The 26,637-nt window shown below is 46.8% G+C and overlaps 1 protein-coding gene across 1 annotated transcript in view; it reads left to right on the top strand.

The window, feature by feature from the left end:
• LOC134343732 (uncharacterized) overlaps window positions 1-26,637 on the top strand; it is an 86,816-nt gene that overhangs the window by 33,410 nt on the left and 26,769 nt on the right. The window contains exons 6-12 of the mRNA XM_063042482.1: window positions 2,916-3,143; window positions 7,252-7,440; window positions 10,271-10,369; window positions 14,385-14,506; window positions 18,113-18,296; window positions 21,459-21,614; window positions 26,053-26,284. Of these exons, the coding sequence (XP_062898552.1) occupies window positions 2,916-3,143; window positions 7,252-7,440; window positions 10,271-10,369; window positions 14,385-14,506; window positions 18,113-18,296; window positions 21,459-21,614; window positions 26,053-26,284 (1,210 nt within the window). The remainder of the gene's footprint in view (window positions 1-2,915; window positions 3,144-7,251; window positions 7,441-10,270; window positions 10,370-14,384; window positions 14,507-18,112; window positions 18,297-21,458; window positions 21,615-26,052; window positions 26,285-26,637) is intronic.

The raw sequence follows: 26,637 nt of genomic DNA, 5'->3' as shown, positions 1-26,637 counted from the left end.
CGCGGTGTGGCCACTGTCACATGAAACAGTTACTTGGAGCCACGCCTGATCTGCTGAGCTCCTCTAGCATTTTTACGTGTGTTGCACTGGATTTCCAGCATCCGCAGAATTTCTCATGTTTATGAGAGCTGAGAGTCCACAGGGGCCCAAAGGCATGTGAGCGGCCCAGAATGGACACGACAAGCTCCTTCACCAGAGATGCTAACCCTCCTTGGACACACCAATAACACCCGTAAGCAAGCACAGGAAAGGTTAAACTGTGGGAAAAATAACAATTTTACTCTCTAATCCAACAGCTTCCTCCCATGTGTTTGCTCCAGTTCCCTCCCACATCCCAAAGACCCGAGGCTCGGTAGGTGAGCTATCGGCTGTGAATTGGCCCTAGTGTGTAGCTGGCTAGTAGAATTAGGAGGAGGGCTGATGGAATGTGAAGAGAGTGAAACAAAATAATTATGCTAGATGGTCAGCACAGACTTGATGGGCCAAAGGGCCAGCTTCTGTGCTGTATGATTCAATGGACTCAGGAATGGAGAGGTTTCAAACTTCAAAGTAAGTTTATTATCAAAGTACATACATGTCATCATGTACCCTGAGTTTCATTTTCTTGCGGGCATTCACAGTAAATACAAGAAACACAATAGAATCAATGAAAGACCCCGCCCAACAGGACAGACAAACCAACCAATGTGCAAAAAACAACAAACTGTGCAAATGCAAAAAAGTAGTGGGGGGAGAAATAATAATAAATAAATAAATAATAAATATTGTGAACGTGATGAGGAGTCCTTGAAAATGAGATCACAGGTTGTGGAAACAGTTTAGTGAGGGGGCTACGAGTGAAGTTATCCCCGCAGTGAGATGTCATTTCCAGTCCGTGCTTCCCCTGAATTGGAAGTCGAGGATCCAGTCACAGGGAGAGAAGGGGGACAGGTGGATTAGCACAGAGTGAGGGTGGAAAGGACTGAACTGAGGTAGTGTCAGAGAGAGACGGCAGACAGACGTCAGATGGCTACATCTGCATAGGATTGAAATTCTTCAGGGGTGCCACGTGGACCCAGTTTTGGGGCCGACCCATGGGCTCAGGCAGTCACAGGGAAACGCGGCGTAGAAACAGGCCCTTTGGCCCATCAATCCCATACAGACCCCACCCCTTTTCTGCCCATATTGCCATCACTCTTCTCTCCAACTCAGTTCTCACCTACACCCTACACTCAGTGGCCACTTTATTAGGTGCCTCCTGCACTAAATAAAGTGCCCACAAGGGTATGTTCCTTGTTCAGGCTTTTATTTTTAAATATAGAGCTGCCAACTTTTATTTTGATAGCACTGCTGACTTCAATTCTGAAGTGTACTAGGACCATGTTGGGGGCAGCCATTTTGTTTTTTGGTGGAGTTGTTCAGTTGGCCTGGAGCACGTATCCGCAATCCCGTGTTGTCTTTCTTATGTCTGCACCATCAAAATCATCATCTCTTTATTCTTACTCATTTGTATGTGTGAGTGCTGCCCAAATAACGCACCTGGAGTTTGGACGCTGTCTCCTGACTCCCGGTTTCAACGGAGTGGTGTTTGACTAACTGCTGCGTTGTGTACTTCCGACACACACAAAGGGAGCGGTGACCTTCTGCTGCTGTGGCCCATCCAGTTCAAGGGTCTTCTGCACACCACTGTTGTAACGTATGCGTATTTGAGTTACTGTCACCTCCCTGTCAGCTTGAACCAGTCTGGCCATTCTCCTCTGACCCCTCTCATTAACAAGCTGTCTACAACCATAGAACTTCCACTCACTGGATGCTTTTTTTTTGTCCTCAACCATGTCCATAAGACCACAAGGCAGAGCAGAATTATGCCATTCGGCCCATCAAGTCAGCTCTACCATTCCATCATGGCTGATTTATTATCCCTCTCAACCCCATTCTCCTACCTTCTCCCCATAACTTTTGACCCCCTTACTAATCAAAAGCCCATCAACCTCCACTTTAAACATACCCAATGACTTGGCCTCCACAGCCACCTGTGGCAATGAATTCCACAGATTCACCAGCCTCTGGCTAAAGAAATTCCTCCTCATCTCGTTTGAAATGGATGTCGCTCTATTCCGAGGCTGTGCCCTCTGGTCTTAGACTCCCCCACCATGGAATACATCCTCTCCACATCCTCTCTGTCTAGACTTACCAATATTCAAACACGAGGAAATCTGCAGATGCTGGAAATTCAAACAACACACACAAAATGCTGGTGAACGCAGCAGGCCAGGCAGCATCTCTAGGAAGAGGTAAGTCGACGTTTCAGGTCGAGACCCTTCGTCAGGACTAACTGAAGGAAGAGATAGTAAGAGATTTGAAAGAGGGAGGGGGAGAGGAGATCGGAAATGATAGGAGAAGACAGGAGGGGGAGGGATGGAGCCAAGAGCTGGAAAGTTAATTGGCAAAAGGGATACAGGGCTGGAGACACGGGAAAAAGAAAGGGGGAGGGGAGCACCAGAGGAAGATGGAGAGCAGGCAAGGAGTTATTGTGAGAGGGAAACAGGGAGAGAAAAACGGGAGGGAACAATAAATGAATAAATAAATAAAATAAGGGATGGGGTAAGAAGGGGAGGAGGGACATTAGCGGAAGTTAGAGAAATCAGTGTTCATGCCATCAGGTTGGAAGCTACCCAGATGGAATATAGTCCCTCTTCCTATAGATGCTACCTGGCCTGCTGTGTTCACCAGCATTTTGTGTGTGTTGCCTACCAATATTCACTAGGTTTCAGTAAGACCACTCCTTATTCTTCTAAACTCCAGCGAGTACAGGTCCTTAAGGTCACCTAAAGAGGTTGAGTTGGGTGGGAACGAATGCAACTCTTGTGCTGATTGGCACCTATACAATTGTCTTATGAAGTACGTGCTTTGCTGAGCATGTGTCCGGTCTCCAGCCGTAGTGATCACCGTGGACGACTTCCACCTGGAGGAGGATCGTGACTGGGTAAACATCGGGGTCCAGAACCACTTGGACACCAGGACTGTGCGAGAGACTCTCACCGGGACCCTGAAGCGTGGGCAGACGTTCCGAATCCCCTTCTCCTTTGGTTTCCAGATCTACGTGCATTTCCATTCGGACAGCTCTGTGCAATACAACGGATTCCGATTCCGATACACTGTAGGTGAGTGGCTGCCACACCAACAGGAATTCCATTCGGACAGCTCTGTCCAGAACAACGGATTCCGATTCCGATATACTGCAGAAGAGTGGTTGCCACACCAACAGGAATTCCACAAAATCCACCCGATTTTGGAGTGGCTGAAGGATTTACACAAATATTGCACTGGACATGGTGCACTAACTATGAAAACCTTCTGCATGTTGTGGACCTTTACAAGCACCTTATGCACCTCACTTGTTGAGCTAGATGCACACACACACACACACACACACACACACACACACAGTCATCCACATACATTCACACAGATACACTCACAAGCAAACACACACTCATGCACACAGAAACACACAGAATGATGTAGACAGCCCTCCCAGTATTGATAAAAGTGACCAGGCCCCCCCCCCCGACACTATATTGTGGACATCTACTTTATTCCCTGATGAGGGGTGGAGACACCACCCCGATGATCAGAGCTGCACCCCCACACGCCGGAGCCTGAGAATATATATCCTTCTATCTGACCACTTGCCTATCGCATCCTGACAGTGCAGAGAACAATGAGAGACGGCGAGTGATTCTGCTTCCATACGGTGGGTTATAGGCCCCAATATGGCAAACAGCTCCACACACTGACGATTTGCTGTAGGCTCTGACACCAGGAACATGTGATACAAGCCCTTCAAATCAGATGATGTGTGTGTTACGGATCCCTCACCCTGACCGTACGTTACGGATCCCCTCACCCTGACCCCATGTTACAGACCCCCTCACCCTGACCTCACATTACAGACCCCCTCACCCTGACCCCACATTACAGACCCTCTCACCCTGACCCCATGTTACAGACCCCCTCACCCTGACCCCACGTTACAGACCCTCTCACCCTGACCTCACATTACGGACCCCCTCACCCTGATCGTACGTTACGGACCCCCTCACCCTGACTGTACATTACAGACTCAGACTATGTGTCACGGACCCTGCACCCTGACCGTAAGCTAGGGAGCAGATACCGCCACACTGATACTGGTAGATTGACTCCCGCCCTCTGAGCGGTGTGGACATTACTCTCATTGTAAGCTACGGACACACTCCATGTCAGTTGTACCCTCATGCCAGTCGTTTGTTCTCATGGTGCGGTTTCCAACGTTGAACTCCAGCTAGCTGGCACAAAGCTCCTTTCAACTTGTTATTGGGTACCAAGATAGAGGAGACCTTATGACACATAATTGGGTGGTGAGAAGCCGGGAACCTTACAACAGATGATTGGGTACTGAGAGAACAGGGACTTTATGTCAGGTTAGGGACTTTGCGACAGATTATTGGGTACTGAGAGACCAGGGACTTTATGTCAGGTTAGGGACTTTGCAACAGATTATTGGGTACTGAGAGACCAGGGACTTTATGTCAGGTTAGGGACTTTGCGACAGATTATTGGGTACTGAGAGACCAGGGACTTTATGTCAGGTTAGGGACTTTGCGACAGATTATTGGGTACTGAGAGGCCAGGGACATTACAACAGGTTATTAGGTACCGCAAGGCCGGGGACGATATGACAGAAACATAGAAACATAGAAAACCTACAGCACAATACAGGCCCTTCAACCCACAAAGCTGTACTGAACATGTCCTTCCCTTAGAAATTACTTAGGTTTACCCATAGCCCTCTATTTTTCTGAGCTCCATATACCTGTCCAGGAGTCTCCTAAGAGAGCCTATCGTATCCGCCTCCACCACCGTCACTGGCAGCTCATTCCACCAAATCACCACTCTCTGAGTAAAAAACTTACCTTGACATCTCCTCTGTACCTGCTTCCAAGCACCTTAAAACTGTGCCCTCTCGTGTTAGCCATTTCAGCCCTGGGAAAAGCCTTTGACTATCCACATGATCAATGCCTCTCATCATCTTAACCACATCAATCAGGTCACCTCTCATTCTGTGTCGCTCCAAGGAGAAAAAGCCAAGTTCACTCAACCTATTCTCATAAGACATGCTCCCCAATCCAGGCACCGTCCTTGTAAATCTCCTCTGCGCCCTTTCTATAGCTTCCACATCATTCCTGTAGTGAGGTGATCAGAACTGAGAACAGTACTCCAAGTGGGGTCTGACCAGGGTCCTATATAGCTGTAACATTACCTCTCAGCTCTTAAACTCAGTCCCATGATTGATGAAGGCCAACGTCCTGACGAAGGGTCTCGGCCTGAAACGTCGACTGCGCCTCTTCCTATAGATGCTGCTTGGCCTGCTGCGTTCACCAGCAACTTTGATGTATGTTGCCAATACACCATATGCTTTCTTAACCACAGAGTCAACCTGCGCAGCTGCTTTGAGTGTCCTATGGACTCGGACCCCAAGATCCCTCTGATCCTCCACACTGCCGAGAGTCTTACCATTAATACTTTATTCTGCCATCATATTTGACCTATCAAAATGAACCACCACACACTTATCTGGATTGAACTCCATCTGCCACTTCTCAGCCCAGTTTTGCATTCAATCGATGTCCCACTGACAGCCCTCCACACTATCCACAACAATCCCAATCTTTGCGTCATCAGCAAATTTACTAATCCATCCCTCCACTTCCTCATCCAGGTCATTTATAAAAATCACAAAGAGAAGGGGTCCCAGAACAGAACCCTGAGGCACACCATTGGTCACTACCTCCATGCAGAAATATGACCCATCTACAACCACTCTTTGCCTTCTATGGGCAAGCCAGTTCTGGATCCACAAAGCAATATCCTCTTGGATCCCATGCCTCCTTACTTTCTCAATAAGCCTTGCATGAGGTAGCTTATCAAATGCCTTGCTGAAATCCATATACACTACATCTACTACTCTTCCTTCATCAATGTGTTTAGTCACATCCTCAAAAAATTCAATCAGGCTCGTAAGGCACGACCTGCCTTTGACAAAGCCATGTTAACTATTCCTAATCACATCATGCCTCTCTAAATTTTCATAAATCCTGCCTCTCAGGATCTTCTTCATCAACTTACCGACCACTGAAGTAAGACTCACTGGCCTATAATTTCCTGGGCGATCTCTACTCCCTTTCTTGAATAAAGGAACAACATCTGCAACCCTCCAATCCTCCAGAACCTCTCCCGTCCTCACTGATGATGCAAAGATCATTGCCAGAGGCTCAGCAATCTCCTCCCTCGCCTTCCACAGTAGCCTGGGGTACATCTCATCCGGTCCCAGTGACTTATCCAACTTGATGCTTTCCAAAAGCTCCAGTACATCCTCTTTCTTAATATCTATTTTCTCAAGCTTTTCAGTCTGCTGTAAGGCATCCCTACATTCACCAAGATCCTTTTCCGTAGTGAATACTGAAGCCAAGTATCCATAAGTACCTCTGCTTTCTCCTCCAGTTCCATACACACTTTTCCACTGTCACACTTGATTGGTCCTATTCTCTCATGTCTTATCCTCTTGCTCTTCACATACTTGTAGAATGCCTTGGGGTTTTCCTTAATCCTCTCCGCTAAGGCCTTCTCATGGCCCCTTCTGGCTTTCCTAATTTCATTTTTAAGCTCCTTCCTGCGAGCCTTATGATCTTCTAGATCTCTATCATTACCTTGTTTTTTGAACCTTCCATAAGCTTTTCTTTTCTTCTTGACTAGATTTACCTTTGTACACCACAGTTCCTGTACCCTACCATCCTTTCCCTGTCTCATTGGAACATACCTATGCAGAACTCCACACAAATATCCCCTGAACACTTGCCACATTTCTTCTGTACATTTCCCTGAGAACATCTGTTCACAATTTATGTTTCCAAGTTCCTGCCTGATAGCCTCATATTTTACCTTACTCCAATTAAACGCTTTCCTAACTTGTCTGTTCCTATCCCTCTCCAATGCTATGGTAAAGGAGATAGAATTGTGATCACTATCTTCAAAATGTTCTCCCACTGAGAGACCTGACACCTGACCAGGTTCATTTCCCAATACCAAATCAAGTACAGCCTCTCCTCTTGTAGGTTTATCTACATATTGCGTCAGGAAACCTTCCTGAATACACCTAACAAACTCCACCCCATCTAAACCCCTCGCTCTAGGGAAATGCCAATGATTCTCCTCCTTTTCTTTAAACAGTTCCCAGGGACCCTCAGCGTGTCCAGATATTGAAGCCGACACCTTCCTCGGTGTTGTTGAGGTGGGACTCATTGGTGTCCACACCCGCGGACAACATCACCTATAAGGTGTACCACGGTCTACTTGGTGAACAGACAACACTGACTGGAGTCCAATTGGTCACCGGTACTCGGGAATACAACTTAACCGGTAGGTTCTGGAGGCCTAGTCTACTGATTTCCAATCTCCATGCCTTGGGGAAACAGTGAAAAGCAGCGCTCAAATCACCTGGTGAGTGAGTCCATCACAGACACTCATTGCTTTCCAGAGAAAGGCCAATCAGTCATCTACCACTCAATGAGGTGTTGTTTCTAACCTATGCAACAAAAATGCAACAGAACACTAAAGAAGGAAATCAGGAGAGCTAAAAGAAGGCCTGAGGTTGATCAAGCAGACAAGATCAAGGAGAATCCTAAGGGCTTCTGCAGATACATTAAAAGCAAAAGGATAGCAATCCTTGGACAATCAGAACGGTAATCTATGCATGGAGCCAAAGGAGATGGGGGAGATGTTAAGTAGATTTTTATTCATCTGTATTTACTCAGGAGATGGATAGAGAGTCTATAGAAATGAGGCAAAGGAGCAGCAAGGTCATGGACTATACAGATTATAGAGGAGCAGGTGTCTGCTGCCTTAAGGTAGACCAGGGTGGACAAATCTGCAGAGCCCGCTGAGGTGTTCCCTTGGACCCTGTGGGAGGCAAGTGCAGAAATTTTAGGGGACCTGGCAGAGATACTTAAAACATCCTTGGCCACAGGTGAGGAGCTGGAGGTTTGGAAGATAGCTAACATTGGTCCACTGTTTAAGGATGTCTCTAAGAATAAACTGGGAAATTATAGGCCGGTGACCCTGACATCCGTAGTGGGGAAGTTATTGGAAAGTGTTCTAAGGAATTGGATAGACAAGGACTGAGTAGATAAGTCAGCATGGCTTTGTGCGTGGTAGTTCTTGTCTAACCAATCTCACAGAGTTTTTCTAAGGAAAGTGGATGAAGCCAAGGCAGTTGATGTTGTCTACATGGACTTCTTGCAAGGCATTTGACCTGCATGGAAAGTTGGTCAGGAAGGTTCAGTGCTCAGCATTCATGATGAGCTAGTACATTGGATTAGACATTGGTTCTGTGGGAGAAGCCAGACGATTCTCCCAGCTAGATGATTGCCTCTGTCTGGAGGCCTGTGACCAGTGGAGGCCTGCAGGGATCGGTGCTGGGTCCATTGTCATTTGTCATCTATATCAATGATCTGGATGATAATGTGGTTAACTGGATCAGCAAATTTGTGGATGACACCAAGATTGGGGGTGCAGTGGACAGCGAGGAAGATTATCAAAGCTTGCAGCAGGATCTGGGCGAGCTGAAAAAATGGACCAAGAATAAATGGAATTTAATGCTGACAAGCGTAAGGTGTTGCACTTTAAGAAGGCCAACCAGGGTAGGTATTTCACAATGAGTCGTAGGGCACTGAGGAGTGTAGTAGAACAAAGATATCTGGGGATATAGGTCCTAATTCATGGAAAGTGGCGTCACAGGGTCATGAAGAAAGCTTTTGGCGCATTGGCCTTCATAAATCAACATACTGAGTACAGGAGATGGGATGCTATGTTGAAGTTGTATAAGACATTGGTGAAGCCGAATTTGGAGTATTGTGTGCAGTTCTGGTCACCTACCTACAGGAAAGATGTAAATAAGGCTGAAAGAGAACAGAGAAAATTTACAAGGATGTTGCTGGGACTGGAGGACCTGAGTTGTAGGGAAAGATTGAGTAAGTTTGGACTTCATTCCCTGAAGCTCAGAACGAGGGGAGATTTTATAGAAGCATACAAAATTATGAGGGGTATAGATATGGTAAATGCAAGAAGCCTTTTTCCACTGAGGTAGGGTGAAACTACAACTAGAGGTCATAGGTTAAGGGTGAAAGGTGAAATGCTTAAGGGGAATCTGAGAGGAAACTTCTTCACCCAGAGGGTGGTGAGAGTGAGGAACGAGCTGAGAGTGGAAGTGGTGGATAGGAATTTGATTTCAATGTTTAAGGGAAGCTTGTGTGGGTGGGAGAGGTATGGAGGGCTGTGCTCCAGGTGCAAGTCGATGGGACTAAGCAGTTTAAATGGTCTGGTATCAGATGGGCCAAAGCGCCTGTTTTCATGCTGTAGTTTTCCGTAACTCTATAGCTCTAGGACTCTATGACCTCTCGAGTTCAACTCAAAGTTTGCTGTCATTCAACCATACACATGTACACCGCCAAGTGAAACAATGAACTGAGGTGCACAACACAGTACATGTAACACACATACACACAACACATAAAGTAATGTTACCACGAGCAAATTAACAAATAATAAGGTACATATATGACACAAGTTAAAAAGTAAACAGTATAACACTGCTGGTACTTCATACGTGTTGAGACCTGGGTGGTGGCAGGGAGTTCAGTCGTCTTACGGCCTGGGAGAGGAAGCTGTTTCCCATCCTAACAATTCTCATCCTAATGCTACGGTACCTCTTGCCCGATAGTAAGGGCTCAGAGAGATTGTTGGATCATTGACAATGCTAAGGGTCCTGCGTACGCAGTGTTCCTGATAAATATCTTAGAGTGGTGGACGAGGGATCCCGATGGTCCTCTCGGCATTCCTCACAACCCTTTGTAGGGTCTTGCAGTCAGATGTCCTGCAATTAATGAACTGGAGAGTGATGAAGCTGGTCAGGACACTCCTGATGGTGCAGTGACTCAGTGGGGAGACGCTGAGTAACCAACGCCTCTCGATGAGTCTCAGTCGAATCGATGAGTCTCAGTCTGCTGGGTATAACGGAGACCATCCACTCCTGGTTGTGGGAGTATCACACACATCCAGAAAGGCACACAGTATCAGTACATGTCCCTACCAGAACTGGAACAGAGGCCTGTTGCGCACTGGCTAGTTATTTCCTGATCGAGATTCAGTCGTGTTCCAATACCACAGCCCTTGCCTCTCTACCTGTTCACAGGGCTGATGGCATCCACCTCGTACTTTGTTTACGTTGTTGCTTTGGTGAGCTGTGGGCAAGAAGGTATCGGCCATCTGGTTAACTTCACCACTGTGAGCAGTAAGTACCGGGGGGGGGGCTACGGGTGGGGAAGCATAGGGGGTGGGGACAGACAGGGTTCTGAAGGACTACACTTCAATATTAGAAAATTGTGATCAGTTTTGGGCCTGTCATCTACAAAAGGATATGCTGGCATTGAAGCGAGTCCAGACGAGTTTCACGAGAATAATTCTGGGAATGAAAGGGTTAACGTATGAGGAAGATTTAACCCCTCTGGGCCTGTACTCGGTAGAGTTTAGAAGAATGAAAGGGGATCTCATTGAAACCTATTGAATGTTGAAAGGCCTAGGTAGTGTGGATGTGGAGAGGATGTTTCCTATGGTGGGGAAGTATAAGACCAGAGGACACAGCCTCAGAATAGAAGGATGTCCCTCTAGAACAGAGATGAGGAGGGAATTATTTAGCCAGAGGGTGGTGAATTTGATGCCACAGATAGTTGTGGAGGCCAAGTCACGGTATATTTGAAGTGGAGGTTGATAGATTCTCGATTACTAAAGGGGTCAAAGGAGAATGGGTTTGAGAGGAATAATAAATCAACCATGATGGAATGGCAGAGCAGACTCGATGGGCTGAATGGCCTAATTCTGCTCCTATGTCACATTCACTCCAAATCCCTGTCTTTCCTTTCTCCTGTGAGAACAGGGAAATGATTATTGCCTCCCAAACCCTCCAGATGATGGACACGTTCCAATACTCTGGCTCTAGCCATTACTTCAAATCCGATCTGCAGGAAATGGTGGTGACCCATTTTCCTGATCCACTGCAGACTTCCTGACCAACAGAGCTCAATCTGTAGCTGAGCAGCAACCCATCCACTGCAATTATCGTCAACACTGGCAGCCCACAAGCTTCCGTCCTCAGCTGCCGACTCGACACTCATGACCGCTCTGACTCCATCTACAAGTCTGCAGATGACGCCATCATTGTGGGCTGGGTCTCAAATAACTCTGAGACAGGTCTCCCAGGTCTTAGGCCCACCTGCACTGAAGCAATGGCAATCTTAATTCCATCTCTGGATGGTGGGGAACTTGCGGCTCCGTGTGCCCACTGCCCTTGTCCTCCCTGTTGGTGGGGGTCACCAATTCGGGGAGGGTTGCAGGAATAACCTTGTGACGTAACTCAACGAGACTTGGAAGAGCAAATCTGCAGAGAGATAGCAGGCAACTGCAGGAAACATAAAGTTGTGGTGGTAGGGGATTTTAATTTTCCATACATTGATTGGGACTCCCATACTGTTAGGGGTCTAGATGGTTTAGAGTTTGTTAAATGTGTTCAGGAAAGTTTTCTAAATCAATATATAGAGGGACCAACTAGAGGGGATGCAATATTGGATCTCCTGTTAGGAAATGAATTAGGGCAAGTGACAGAAGTCTGTGTAGGGGAGCACTTTGGTTCCAGTGATCATAACACCGTTAGTTTCAATTTGATCATGGACAAGGATAGATCTGGTCCTAGGGTTGAGGTTCTGAACTGGAAGAAGGCCAAATTTGAAGAAATGAGAAAGGATCTAAAAAGCGTGGATTGGGACAGGTTGTTCTCTGGCAAAGATATGATTGGTAGGTGGGAAGCCTTCAAAGGGGAAATTTTGAGAGTGCGGAGTTTGTATGTTCCTGTCAGGATTAAAGGCAAATTGAATAGGAATAAGGAACCTTGGTTCTCAAGGGATATTGCAACTCTGATAAAGAAGAAGAGGGAGTTGTATGAAATGTATAGGAAACAGGGGGTAAATCAGGTGCTTGAGGAGTATAGGAAGTGCAAGAAAATACTTAAGAAAGAAATCAGGAGGGTTAAAAGAAGACATGAGGTTGCCTTGGCAGTCAAAGTGAAGGATAATCCAAAGAGCTTTTACAAGTATATTAAGAGCAAAAGGATTGTAAGGGATAAAATTGGTCCTCTTGAAGATCAGAGTGGTTGGCTTTGTGCGGAACCAAAGGAAATGGGGGAGATCTTAAATAGGTTTTTTGCATCTGTATTTACTAAGGAAGCTGGCATGAAATCTATGGAATTGAGGGAATCAAGTAGTGAGACCACGGAAACTGTACAGATTGAAAAGGAGGAAGTGCTTGCTGTCTTGAGGAAAATTAAAGTGGATAAATCCCCGGGACCTGACAGAGTGTTCCCTCGGACCTTGAAGGAGACTAGTGTTGAAATTGCAGGGGCCCTGGCAGAAATATTTAAAATGTCGCTGTCTACGGGTGAAGTGCCGGAGGATTGGAGAGCGGCTCATGTTGTTCCGTTGTTTAAAAAAGGATCGAAAAGTAATCCGGGAAATTATAGGCCCGTGAGTTTAACGACAGTAGTAGGTAAGTTATTGGAGGGAGTACTAAGAGACAGAATCTACAAGCATTTTGATAGACAGGGGCTTATTAGGGAGAGTCAACATGGCTTTGTGCGTGGTAGGTCATGTTTGACCAATCTGTTGGAGTTTTTCGAGGAGGTTACCAGGAAAGTGGATGAAGGGAAGGCAGTGGATATTGTCTACATGGACTTCAGTAAGGCCTTTGACAAGGTCCCACATGGGAGGTTAGTTAGGAAAATTCAGTCGCTAGGTATACATGGAGAGGTGGTAAATTGGATTAGACATTGGCTCAATGGAAGAAGCCAAAGAGTGGTGGTAGAGAATTGCTTCTCTGAGTGGAGGCCTGTGACTAGTGGTGTGCCACAGGGATCAGTGCTGGGTCCATTGTTATTTGTCATCTATATCAATGATCTGGATGATAATGTGGTAAATTGGATCAGCAAGTTTGCTGATGATACAAAGATTGGAGGTGTAGTAGACAGTGAGGAAGGTTTTCAGAGCCTGCAGAGGGACTTGGACCAGCTGGAAAAATGGGCTGAAAAATGGCAGATGGAGTTTAATACTGACAAGTGTGAGGTATTGCACGTTGGAAGGACAAACCAAGGTAGAACATACAGGGTTAATGGTAAGGCACTGAGGAGTGCAGTGAAACAAAGGGATCTGGGAATACAGATACAAAATTCCCTAAAAGTGTCGTCACAGATAGATAGGGTCGTAAAGAGAGCTTTTGGTACATTGGCCTTTATTAATCGAAGTATTGAGTACAAGAGCTGGAATGTTATGATGAGGTTGTATAAGGCATTGGTGAGGCCGAATCTGGAGTATTGTGTTCAGTTTTGGTCACCAAATTACAGGAAGGATATAAATAAGGTTGAAAGAGTGCAGAGAAGGTTTACAAGGATGTTGCCGGGACTTGAGAAACTCAGTTACAGAGAAAGGTTGAATAGGTTAGGACTTTATTCCCTGGAGCGTAGGGGAACGAGGGGAGATTTGATAGAGGTATATAAAATTAATATGGGTATAGATAGAGTGAATGCAAGCAGGCTTTTTCCACTGAGGCAAGGGGAGAAAAAAACCAGAGGACATGGGTTAAGGGTGAGGGGGGGAAAGTTTAAAGGGAGCATTAGGGGGGGCTTCTTCACACAGAGAGTGGTGGGAGTATGGAATGAGCTGCCAGACGAGGTGGTAAATGCAAGTTCTTTTTTAACATTTAAGAATAAATTGGACAGATACATGGATGGGAGGTGTATGGAGGGATATAGTCCGTGTGCAGGTCAGTGGGACTAGGCAGAAAATGGTTCGGCACAGCCAAGAAGGGCCAAAGGGCCTGTTTCTGTGCTGTAGTTTCTGTGGTTCTATGGTTCTATGGTAACAGTGGCCCATTTTGTAGACGTTTCATATTACAGTCGCTGTAGGTCAGCAATAGAGGGGGAGAGTCTGTAAGGTGATGTATTGGGTGGGGGTGGGGGGGGTAGGTGCTAACTGAGTGGGTTGCATTTTCCTGCATTCTGTGGGGCCTCTCAAGTGAGTCGGTGGTGCAGGCAAACCAAGCAAGTGAAGAACATTCCACCATGCCCCTGACATGTACAGGTATATGGCGGAAAGACCTTATGTTGTGAAGGGGTTTATCCTGTGCGTAACTTGAATGAAATCCCACTGTGAATGCCTTGGGCAGGCTGGTTGACTGATCTCTCCCCTCTTTATGCCTGAACGTAGATGGTCCGGGTGATGTCCTACACCAGTGGGTCGAGCTGAGGGTGACGCAGGTGGAGTGTGGCACTGTCTTCATGAGCTGGACCACCTCCAAAACAGTCAGCAGCCGTGTGACCGGATATCTGGTAAGCCTTCCCCTTGTATCACCCCCAGGCTTTGCAACTCGTTGGATGGATCGCATGGAGTATTAGGCCGCATGTCTACGAAAGGATGTGTTGGCATTGGAGAGGGTTCAGAGGAGAATCAGGAGTATGATTCCGGGAATGAAAGGGTTAATGTGTGAGGCGCATTTGATGTCTCTGAGCCTGTACTCACTGGAGTTTAAAAGAATGAGGGAGGAATCTCGGTGAAGCCTATCAAATAATGAAAGGCCTAGACAGAGTGGATGTGAAGAGGACGTTTCCTATGGTGGGGGAAGCTTAGGACCAGAGGGCACAGCCTCAGAATACAAGGATGTCCCTTTAAAGCAAAGATGAGGGGAAATTTCTTTAACTAGAGGGTGGTGAATCTGTGGAATTGATTCCCACACTCAGCTATAGAGGCTGGGTCTTTGGATATATTTACCGTGAAGGGTGATATGTTCTTGATTAGTCAGGGCGTCAAAACCTATGGGGAGAAAAGACAGGAGAATGGGGTTGAAAGAGAGAATAAATCAGGCATGATGGAATGGTGAATCAGACCTGATGGGCTGAATGGCCTAATTCTGCAGCAATGCCTATGGTGAACTTTTTGATTTGCCGAATTTGAACTCACAACTTTGCAAGCAGACTCACTGAGTCCTGATGAAGTATCAAAGTGAGATACCAGATTTGGAGTGACATGTCCCGGAGAGTCAACGGCAAAGTAATTGAGAATGGAATGGAATCCCTGTCTGGAAATTGGTAAATGTGGTGAAACATCCCGGTTTCCTTGGCTGAGTAAGTCTAGGGAAGACAACCTCTGGCCCCGCCAAACTCGTGACATTGAGATGCACTTGATCCCAACCCAGACCTCAGTGTGTGTGGATGCTGTGTCATTTGCTACCCTGTTACAAATTAGTGCTATGAAATTACAGACAGTACACTGCATACGATTAAAGGAATTATATTTATGAATCTTAAGTAATTTTTTGTACAGAATAACAAAAAGGAAAGTGCCCATTCCAATTAAACAGCCAAACGTGCACAAATTGGACCTTGAACTTCTCTGTCACTCACGTGCTGGGCCCCCGGTCAGTGTGAAAGCACACGCCACCTTCCGAACGTCGCTCGCAATCCATCTCGAATGAATGGGTCTCCCACCGGTCATAGGCTACAACCCATTCTCCCCAGCATCTTCTCTTTTCATCTCCTCTCAAACAAAAGCCCCAAGCCCAAACTTAGTCTCCCTCATCAGAGAGGACTCATACAGAGAGGGAGTCACACCCAAGGTGCAGGACACAGGAAAGTGGGTGACAGTCAGGAAGGAGAAACAGGTTTAATGAGCCAGTGCAGAGTACCCCTGTGGCCATCCCCCTCAACATCAGCTATATCACTTTGGATACTGTCGATGGGAGGTTGACCTAACAGAGAAAAATCACAGTGGCACTGAGTCTGGCTCTGTGACTCAGAAGGGAAGGTGGGGGGAGAAGAGACACACTGTGGTGTAAGGGGATTCATTTGTTAGGGGAACGAACAGGAGGTTCTGTGGGCAAGAACAAGATTCCCAGATGGTATGTTGCCTCCCGGGTGTCAGGATCTGGGATCATGTCCTCATCATTTCTAAGTGAGAGGGTGAACAGCCAGAGGGCATGATCCATGTAGGTACCAGTGACATGGGTAGGACGAGTGACGAGGTTCGGTTTAGGGAGTTCAGGGGATTAGGTGCTAAGTTAGAGGTCAGGACTTCCAGGGTTGTGATCTCAGGTTTGCTACCCGTACCACTTGCTAGTGAGGTCAGAACTGGGAAGATTATACCGTTTAATACGTGGCAGAGGAGTTGGTGTAGCAGGGAGAGCATAAGATTTTTTTATTACTGGGCTCTCTTCCAGAGAAGTTCTGTCCCGGTTTGCACCTGAACAGGAAAGGGACAACTATCCTAGCAGGAAGGTTTGTTAATGCTGCACGGTGGGGTTTAAACTGGATTTGCAGGGGAACCAGAGCGCCAGAACAGATAGTGGCGAGGCTGTGGAGGTAGATGTTGGCAAGACCTCAGACAAAGTTAGGAATCAAAAGGTTGAGCATGGTGCAACTAGTGTCCTGAGCTGCATATATTACAGGCGGATAATAGTGCTGAAAATGAGGGAGCTGGCTTGCAAACGGAGGCCATGTGTAGTGAGGAGCAGCTGATGATAGGGCAAAATTGCAGTCACCGGGATGAGTTGCAACAGAAAAAGAGGACAAAATCAAAAAGGATGAGTACAGGATTGAAGGTGTTATATCTGAATGCGAGCAGGTCGATGAATTTGTAGCACAGTTGCAGATTGGCAGGTATGATGTTGTGGGCATCACTGCATCGTAACTGAAAGACGATTATAGCTGGGAGCTTAATGTCTATGGATACGTATTGTATCAAAAGGACAGGCAGGAAGGCAGAGGGGGCAGATATCAAATCATTAGAAAGAGGTGACATAGGGTTGGAAGGTATTGAATCATTGTGGATAGAGCTAAGGATTTGCAAGGGTAAAAAGACCCTAATGGGAGTCATATGCAGACTCCCAAACAATAGTAAAGATGTGGTCTACAAATTACAATGGGAGATAGAAAGATAGATAGATAGACATTTTATTGATCCCAAAGGAAATTACTGTGTCACAGTAGCATTACAAGTGGACTGATATAAATATTAGAAGAGAAGTAGAAAGAGTAAAAAATAAGTTACCTCAATCAGTCTAACAGGAGGAGTCATCACTTCCTCGGCTATAGGTTAGCTCATTATAGAGCCTGATGGCCGAGGGTAAGAATGACCTCATATATCGCTCTGTGGAGCAGAACAGTTGTCTTAATCTGTTACTGAAAATGCTCCTCCGTTCAGCCAAGGTGGCATGCAGAGGGTGAGAAACATTGTCCAGAATTGCCAGGATTTTCCATAGGATCATTTGTTCTACCGCAGCCTCCAGCGAGTCCAATTTGACTCCTATAACAGAGCCAGCCTTTCTAATCAGTTTATTGAGCTTGTTGGCATCACCCATGTTGCCCCAGCACACCACTATATCGAAGATTGTACCAGCGATGACAGACTGGTAGAACATGTGAAGGAGAGGCCTGCAGACTCCAAAGGACCTCCGTCTCCTCAGGAAGTAGAGATGACTCTGGCCCTTCTTGTACACAGCCTCTGTGTTGGTGCTCCATTCAAAATCTCAGGAGATCAGCAGTTTCGAGATACTTAAACTACCCCGCCTGCCACCAATAATCATTCCACAGTCAAAGTCATTTAGATCACATTTCTTCCCCATTCTGAGGTTTGGTCTGAACAACTGAACCTTTTGACCATGTCTGCATGCTTTTATACATTGAGTTGCTGCAACATGATAGGCTGATTAGATATTTGCGTTAATAAGCAGATGTACAAGTGTACCTAATAAAGTGGCCAGTGGGTGTATATTCTGTCTTTTAAACAGCGGCAAGTAATAGGTTTGTGCCTCAGTCCTGACTTGAACATCTGGATCGCCAAGCCACCAGACCAAACAAGGTGCACTCCTTCTGTGCCACAAGGGAGGAGACGCGGTACTGTGTACAGGGTCAGTCCTTAAAAAGGTCATCTTGTCTCCGTAGGTCCGCACTGTGACTGACGCGGGTATGCAGGTCAAGGCAACCCAGCGGAGGTATGTTACTCTGAGGGACCTGAGGGCAGAGCTAGACTACAACATCACCACCACTGCTGTCACTGATCAAGGGGAGGGTCCAGTGAGCAACCAGGTGACCATCCAACTCCAGAGGTGTGAACCAGGAGAGCCAGGTACAACACAGTTTTCCATTCTTTGTTTCAGAGATACGGATGAGATCCGCTTCGCTTCTCCAGCCACGTTCTGGAGACTTCTCCAAAAGTGTGCAGTTGGGTTCGAGCCACAGAGAGCTTGTTCCGGTCATATAAAGACTAGCTCTATTGTCACATGTGCATTGAAGCATTGAGACATTTAGTGAAGCACGTCGTTTTGCAACAAGTAACACAGTCCGAGGTTTGTACTGGAGGCAGCCCGCAAGAATGGCCACGCTTACAGTGCAAACATAGCATGTCCTCAACCTACCTACCCTAACCTGTTGGTCTTTGGAACGTGGGACGAAGCCAGGTACCCGGAGGAAACCCATGTGCTCACAGGGAGAACGTGTAGATGACGGTGGAATTGAACCCTGATGGCTGGGATTGCAATGGCATTATACAAACCACCACACTACTGTGCTATCCGTGGTAGGAGGGTTAACAGGTCCCAGCACCTTTTGTGTTTCACCCACCTCCTGCAGCTTCACGTCACTCCACCACTTTCAGCTGAAGTGACCCTCGGCTCCTTCGCTATCTCCCTTCTCCCTGACTGAGGTTCGTGTTATGTAAGGCTTCCGTTCATAGTAAAGACAGAACATGGCACATGGAACTCCACAGCACTGTACAGGCCCTCTGGTTCATGATGTTGTGCCGACCTTTTAACCTACTCTAAGATCAATCTAACCCTTCCCTCCCAACAAACCATTCTTTTTCTATCATCCATTAAGGGTCTGCCTCTACCACCACCTCTGGCAGGGCAGTCCACACACCCTCCACTCCCTGTGTGACAAACTTACCTCTGACACCCCCCTTCCTCCAATCACCTCCAAATTCTAAACTTGAGAGAGAGAGATTCTGCAGACGCTGGAATTCCCAAAGCAACACACGCAGAATGCTGGAGGAACTCAGCAGGTTGGACAGCATCTGAGGAAATGAATAAACAGTCAACATTTCGAGCCGAGACCCTTCATCAGGACTGGAAAGGAAGGAATAAAAAGGTGGGTGGAAGGGAAGGAGGACAAGCTAGAAGGTGAAGCCAGGTGGATGGGAAAGATAAGGAGCTGGAGAAGATCATCATGGGAGAGGAAGTGATGCCCTCTGGTTTTGGCCATTTCTGCCCTGGGAGAAAAGTCTCTGGCTGTTCCCTTGATCTATGCCTCTAATCATCTTATTCACCACTTATCAAGTGATCTCTCATCCCTCTTCACTCCAAAAAGAAAAGCCCTAGCTCGCTCAACCTTTAGTAGACAGTGGACAGCCAGATACTTTTTCCATGGACAGAAAATACTATTTCTGCTGATGTAAGGAGTATGGATGTTCTCCCAGTGACTGAGTGGTTTCCTTTGGGCACTCTTCTTTCCTCCCACAGTCTAAAGACAAGCGGTTAGTGGGTTAATTGGTCACACAGGTGTATTAAAGCGGTGTACCAAGCTGGAAGGGTCTGTTATTGTGCTGTGTCTCCAAATGTAAATCTAAATCTTTAGGAGTTTGGAGCACCCACACTCGAGTTGGTTGAGATGGAGACTTGTACCAACTGACTCTACTGTCTACAGGGAATGTGGAGTCCGGGACCTCCATTCGTGGACTCATAGTTCCAGGCAGCCCAGAAACAGGCCATTCGGCCCGTCCCCTCCATGCCAACACCTCTAGGTTGTTAATGGATCATTACCAGGTTGTTACTATGCAGTTTACTGGTCTAGCATGGACTAGATGGGCTGAAGGACCTTGTTTCTGTGCTGTCGTGCTTTATGATGCTATAAATGTGCTCATCTACACTAATCCAATTTGCCTACATGAGGACCATATCCTTACCGATTCAACTGTCTGCCTAAATGCTTCTGAAGCACAGTCCTTGGATTCCACTTCCTCCTTCCAGATATCACCCACTCAGTGTGGAGAAATAATTCACCCCTCAGGCTCCTTGAAATCTCCGTCCTCTCATTCTAATCCTACGCCATCTTGTTTTTGACCGCCCTAGCATGGGGAAGAAATTCTGATTATCTACCCTATCTATTCAAACATAGGTCAACCCTCTTGCTGGTTCACTTTGGGAAAAGCAAGCCCAACCTCTCCAATCTCTTCCCAATTTCCTCATCCACCTTCCCTCGAGACACAGAAGGCAGAATACAGGGTTAATGGCAGGATTCATGAATTGTGGAGGAACAGAGGGACCTTGGGTTCCATGTTCAGAGATCCATGCAAGTTGATAGCATTGTTAAGAAGGCGTGTGGTGTGTTGGCCTTCATTAGTCAGGGGACTGAGTTCTTGAACCACGAGGTAATGTCACACCTCTATAAAACCCTAATTAAATCATACTTTGAGTATTGTGCTCAGTTCTGGTTGCCTCATTATAGGAAGGATGTTGAAGCCTTAGAGATGGAGCAGAGGAGACTCAGATAACACGTCGTGTGAGGATAGGTTGAGCGAGCTAGTGCTTTTCTCTTTGGAGTGAAGGAGAATGAGAAGTGACTAGATAGATGATAACAGGTATAGATTGAGTGGGCAGCCAGGCACATTGTCCCAGGGTGACAATAGCTAACGCGAGAGAGCCTAATTTCAATGTGATTGCAGGGAAGTATAGGGGAGATGTCGGGGTAAGTTTTTTTTACACCAAATGGTGAATGTGTGGAACCCCACCCCTGTGGTGGTGGAGGCAGATATATTAGAGACATTTAAGAGACTCTTAGATAAATACATGGATAATAGAAGAATGGAGGGTTATGTGGGAGGAAAAAGTTAGATTGATCTTGGATTAGGTTAAAAGGTTAGCACAACATTGTGGGCCGAAGGACCTGTACTGTGATGTGATTTTCTATGTAGAAGATAGATGGTGGGATGGTGGATTGTGGAGTGGGGAGATGGGGTGAAAGATCAGTGGAAACTATTACTGACTGTGCTCTCTCTCTCTCTCTCTCCTCCCTCCCGCCCCCCGCTCCATCTCCCCCCTCTCTCTCTCCCCCCTACCCCTCTCCCTCTCTCCCTCTTTCCCTCTCTCCCTCTCTCCCTCTCTACCTCTCTCCATCTCTGCCCCTCTCCCGCTCTCCCTCTCTCTTCCCCCCTGCCCCTCTCCCTCTCTCCCCCTCTCTTTCCCCCCCTACCCCTCTCCCTCTCTCCCTCTCTCCCTCTCTCCCTGCCTTTCAGCACCATCTCTGACTCCAGTGCTGGCCAGTGAGCTGAGGTACAACATCCGATCCCGCTCTCTCCTGATCCAGGTCCCACCCCGCCTGCTTCTAGATCGGATTGCGTTGCTGCTCGGACAGACCCTCACAGTGTGGGTGCTGACGGTGGAGGATGCAGGTAGGAACGGCTCAGGATGGGTTGCCTGTGGGAGAGCCCATCGGCCCTGCAAGGGAGAAGGAGGGGAACAAGACGAGAACAGAAAGGTTGTAAAGATCAGTGTTATTTGTCACACGTACATTGAAGCATCGAACAGTGCTGCCTCACTGAGTGTGTGGACGCAGATAACTTCTCAAAAATCACCTGAGCTGGAAGCTTTCTTTCAGTTTTTAATGTGATCCCTTTTTTTGTGAAACTGTCTAGAATTAAGTAAACTATGTGTTAAATTCAACACAGAATCATCGTGTGCCTGCATATACTAACATTGTCAATTGTTCTTACAACACATTATTTGTGGTTATATTACCTGATGTGATATGTGTGTGAGTTATCAGTACTGTGTTGTGCACCTTGGGGTGGAGGAACACTGTTTCGTTTGGCAGTATACATAGGTGCAGCTGAGTGACAATAAGCTGACCTTGAACAGCAGGTGTGAATGAAGGTAACACACATATAACCCTCCATATCTGTACGTTGTAAACACGTGGCGCTAAGATAAATTCAAAGATAACAGTGCCAGACAAACGTAGCGGTTAGCACGACGCTATTACAGCTTGGGGCGTCAAAGTTCAGTTTTCAGTCCCAGAGTCCTATTTAAGGAGTAGGTACGTCCTCCCCATGGGATGCCTGGGTTTCTTCCGAGGGCTCTGGTTTCCTCCCTCAGTCTAGGTTATTGTAAATTGTCCTGTGATTAGGCCAGTGTTAAATCAGTGGGTTGCAGAAGGCATGGCCTAAACAATCAGAAAGGACTGTTATTATAACTAAATAAAGTAATACTTCCTTCAAAATATGTCTACCAAGTGTTTGCCAATATTAGCAACAACTTAGGACTCACAGATGTTGCTGTTTTAAGGGTAAGTAAAGAATGGATGAAGATGGACGTCTGTCCTTCGTGTGCTTCAGATCAGAATAAGCCACGGTAAGGTGGCGGTTAGTGAGACGCTATTGCTGCTCGGGGTATTCCAGGCTTTGAGGTTCAGTTCCAGCACCGCTCTGTAAAGTGTGAGTGCAGGTATATCCTCCCAGTGCGTTTTCCCAAGGCACTCCGATTTCCTCCCACAGTCCAGAGATGTACCAGTTAGTGGGTTAATAGCTCATCGTAAATGGTCCTGTGAGGTTATTGAGGCAGTGTGGTTCGAAGGTTTGACAGGGCCTACTCCACAGTGAAACAAATAACAGCTTATGTATTGGAAGTGATGTTCATACAGAATGAACTGTGCCTCGAGAGACCAGAACACACACAGTAAAATGTGGCATTTGCGCCAATGAAAATCCCAGTCCGAGGATTGTGCTGGGGGCAGCGCCCAACTGCCACGACACCTCTGGTGCCGACGTACCAAGCCCATATCTCGCTAACCCTAACCTGTGCCCATAGCTCGCTAACCCTAACCTGTGCCCATAACTCACTAACCCTAACCTGTGCCCATAACTCGCTAACCCTAACCTGTGCCCATAACTCACTAACCTTAACCCTAATGCCCATAACTCACTAACCCTAACCTGTGCCCATAACTCACTAACCTTAACCCTAATGCCCATATCTCGCTAACCCTAACCTGTGCCCAAAACTCGCTAACCCTAACCTGTACCCATAACTCGCTAACCCTAACCTGTGCCCATAACTTGCTAACCCTAACCTGTACCCATAACTCGCTAACCCTAACCTGTGCCCATAACTCACTAACCCTAACCTGTGCCCATAACTCGCTAACCCTAACCTGTGCCCATAACTCGCTAACTCTAACCTGTGCCCATAACTCACTAACCTTAACCCTAATGCCCATAACTCGCTAACTCTAACCTGTGCCCATAACTCGCTAACCCTAACCTGTGCCCAAAACTCGCTAACCCTAACCTGTACCCATAACTCGCTAACCCTAACCTGTGCCCATAACTCGCTAACCCTAACCTGTACCCATAACTCGCTAACCCTAACCTGTGCCCATAACTCGCTAACTCTAACCTGTGCCCATAACTCGCTAACCCTAACCTGTGCCCAAGTGCCACGACACCTCTGGTGCCGACGTAGCAAGCCCATATCTCGCTAACCCTAACCTGTGCCCATAGCTCGCTAACCCTAACCTGTGCCCATAACTCACTAACCCTAACCTGTGCCCATAACTCGCTAACCCTAACCTGTACCCATAACTCGCTGACCCTAACCTGTACCCAAGTGCCACAACACCTCTGGTGCTGATATAGCAAGCCCATAACTCTCTAACCCTAACCTGTTCATCTTGGAATGGAGGAGGGAGCTGTGGCACCTGGGAGAAAACCATGCAGTCACGGAGAGAACATACGAACTCCTTACAAACAGTAGCGGGAATTCAACACCGATCACTGGTGCTGTAATGACATTGCAGTGGTGCCCTGTAGATTGACACCTGAATGGCGAGCAGACAAAACACTCCATCCCCTCTCCCACCAGGACTCCTTCACCAACTTTCCTTCCCTGGCCCCCTCCCTCCAGAATTACCTTTGGAATTAAATAAGCAGAGGGTCACAAAACCCTGGGAGTACCGGAGAGGATCGGGGAGAGCTTGTGCATTTAAATTTGCCAACTCTATACAGAAATGATTTGTCGGATACAGATATTGACCAATTGGTAACCTTGTATCTGGTCAAGTTTGTTTATTTGGCTCTGGAGACGGGCGGACTCGAGGTCAGTGCCTTTGCAGGAAATCATTGTGTTGTGGGAGATGGAAGATCTCTGATTGTGTGGCAGAGACCCGAGTTCTTTGGGCACAGAGCTCGGAAAAAGCGATGCAATGGACTTTTAACATCGTAAATCAGTGAGTTGTTTGTTAAGTCTCCCCTCTCACTGAAAATGGAGACACCTCTTTTCCCCTTATTAGGGAGAGAGAGAGAGCCTGAGGTATGTTGAATTACCGAGTGAATGAGTAGTCTTTGGGGTACTGCAAATCTGTGTCTTTATTGATGCCTTGCTGCACCATTGGGTGCTCGGTGGAGGGTTCTGATGCATTTTGCTGGTGGGGGAGGGGGATCGTTGCTTTGCTGCTGCGTGGGTGGGGAGAGTTGGGGGGGCTTTGGGGTTCTAACATCTAACTTTTATTCATTCTTTGGGGCACCTTTCTGTTTTTTTGGATGGCTGTGAAGAAAAAGAATTTCAGGATGTAAATTGTATACATTTCTCTGACATTAAATATACCTTTGAAACCTTTGAAATCTTTGATTTAGAGTTACTGAGCAGAACAGGCTCTTCCCGCCCAACAAGTCCACTCCACCCAACAATCTACCTACTTAACCCTAGCCTAATCTTAGGACAATTTACAATGACCAATTAGCCGACTAACCGGTAGGTCTTTGGGCTGTGGGAGGAACTGTAAACCCACGTGGTCTTGGGAGAACGTGCAAACTCCTTACAGATGGCATTGGAACTGACTCTGAACTCCGACGCCTGAGCTGTAGTCATGTCACACTAAATGTTTAGCTACTGTGGATTTCCTTATTTGCACAATAAATCACCAGTCACACTATGGTACTACGGGTGTTGATAGACACTAGAAGCTACAAGTTAATAGCCAATGATATCTTCGAGGTAGTAAACTAATTGACCAATAGTTAGTGTGCGTCTTGCATTCCTCATTAGCATCCATGCCTTGTCTTATCTTATCTTTATCTTTGTCTTGGGGATGATAGAGTTTTGTATCAGCTCGTGCAACTCTACCCAGCCAGCTGCCCTGTCTGTGAGGAGTTTGTACGTTCTCGCCACGACTGCATGGATTTCCCCCGGGTGCTCTGCTTTCCTCCCACATTACAGGATTGTGAGCCTGCTATGAAAGTGGGGCAACACTTGAGGTCTGTGCCCGGCTCATTCACAGACTGAGGTGTTCACTGACACAAACAATATATTTCACTGCATGTTTTTATGTACATGTGACAAGTAAAGCTAATTTTTAACCTCTTTAATCTCGCTGGCTAAACCAAATGTCTCTGGACCCTTTAATGTGCAAAAGGGAGCTATGCTCTTCAAAGACCTCTCTTGTCTGGATTAACATAGAACATTGAATATAGAATAGAGAACATCAGATACAGAACACAGACAACTACAGTACAAGACAGGACCTCCAGCCCACCTTTGAAACTATTGTAAGACCTTTCCTAAATACATAGAAGCATAGAAACATAGAAAACCTACAGGACAATACAGAACTTTTGGCCCACAATGCTGTGCTGAACATGTACTTACTTTAGAAATTACCAAGGGTTACCTAGGTTTACCCATAGCCCAAACTGTATTTACAGTTTGTTTTTATAAATATTTTAATTATAAGTAAAGTTTTTTTTGTTTATTAAAAATGGTCTTTCCTTTGCCACAGCTTCCACCCTTCCACCTACCCACCCCCCCTTCCTGATGTGTGATATCTGTTTCTTCCAGCCGGCATGGGTCTAGCCCCTGAGGATGTCCCTGATGCCCAGGATGCCACGCACGGACAGACAGATGTCGGCGGGAGTGGGGTCTATGTAGCCCACTGTCATCGCTGGTGCCACCGTTCCCCAGTGCTCCCAGACCCCCTTAGCAGCCTCGGAATATTCCAGCTCGGAGGTGGGGAGGCGTGCCCTCCAGCCCGGGCATGCAACGGGCCGCTCCACAGCAACACAACCTACAGGTAGGCAGAACGGTTGCTGGGCATATCCGGGCAACGCCAACATTCAGAAGAACTCCATGGGGCCTTTGACATTGCCTGACGTGTTGCCGTACAGCACAAAAAGATTTAGCTCTTAAAGAGAAAAGAATGACTCTTCTGTCCACTGGCAAGTGTTGCTACAAAATTAACAGATACTGCTTTGCTGGGTGGGAGATCTGGGGAATGCATCCATCCACTGGCGAGTGTTGCTACTGAAACAATAGTTGGGAGATGGGTGGGGGGCATCTCCCAGAAGGTCAAAGGGAGCTTAAGGGGAGGGAGAACAGCAGCATGAAATGGCAGGAACCCTCCGGGTATGTAGTGTAGGTGCTGTA

The sequence above is a fragment of the Mobula hypostoma genome, chromosome 3 (assembly GCF_963921235.1).
Source record: "Mobula hypostoma chromosome 3, sMobHyp1.1, whole genome shotgun sequence".
NCBI classification, from domain to species: domain Eukaryota; kingdom Metazoa; phylum Chordata; class Chondrichthyes; order Myliobatiformes; family Myliobatidae; genus Mobula; species Mobula hypostoma.
This window is presented reverse-complemented; position numbering and strand designations above follow the sequence as displayed.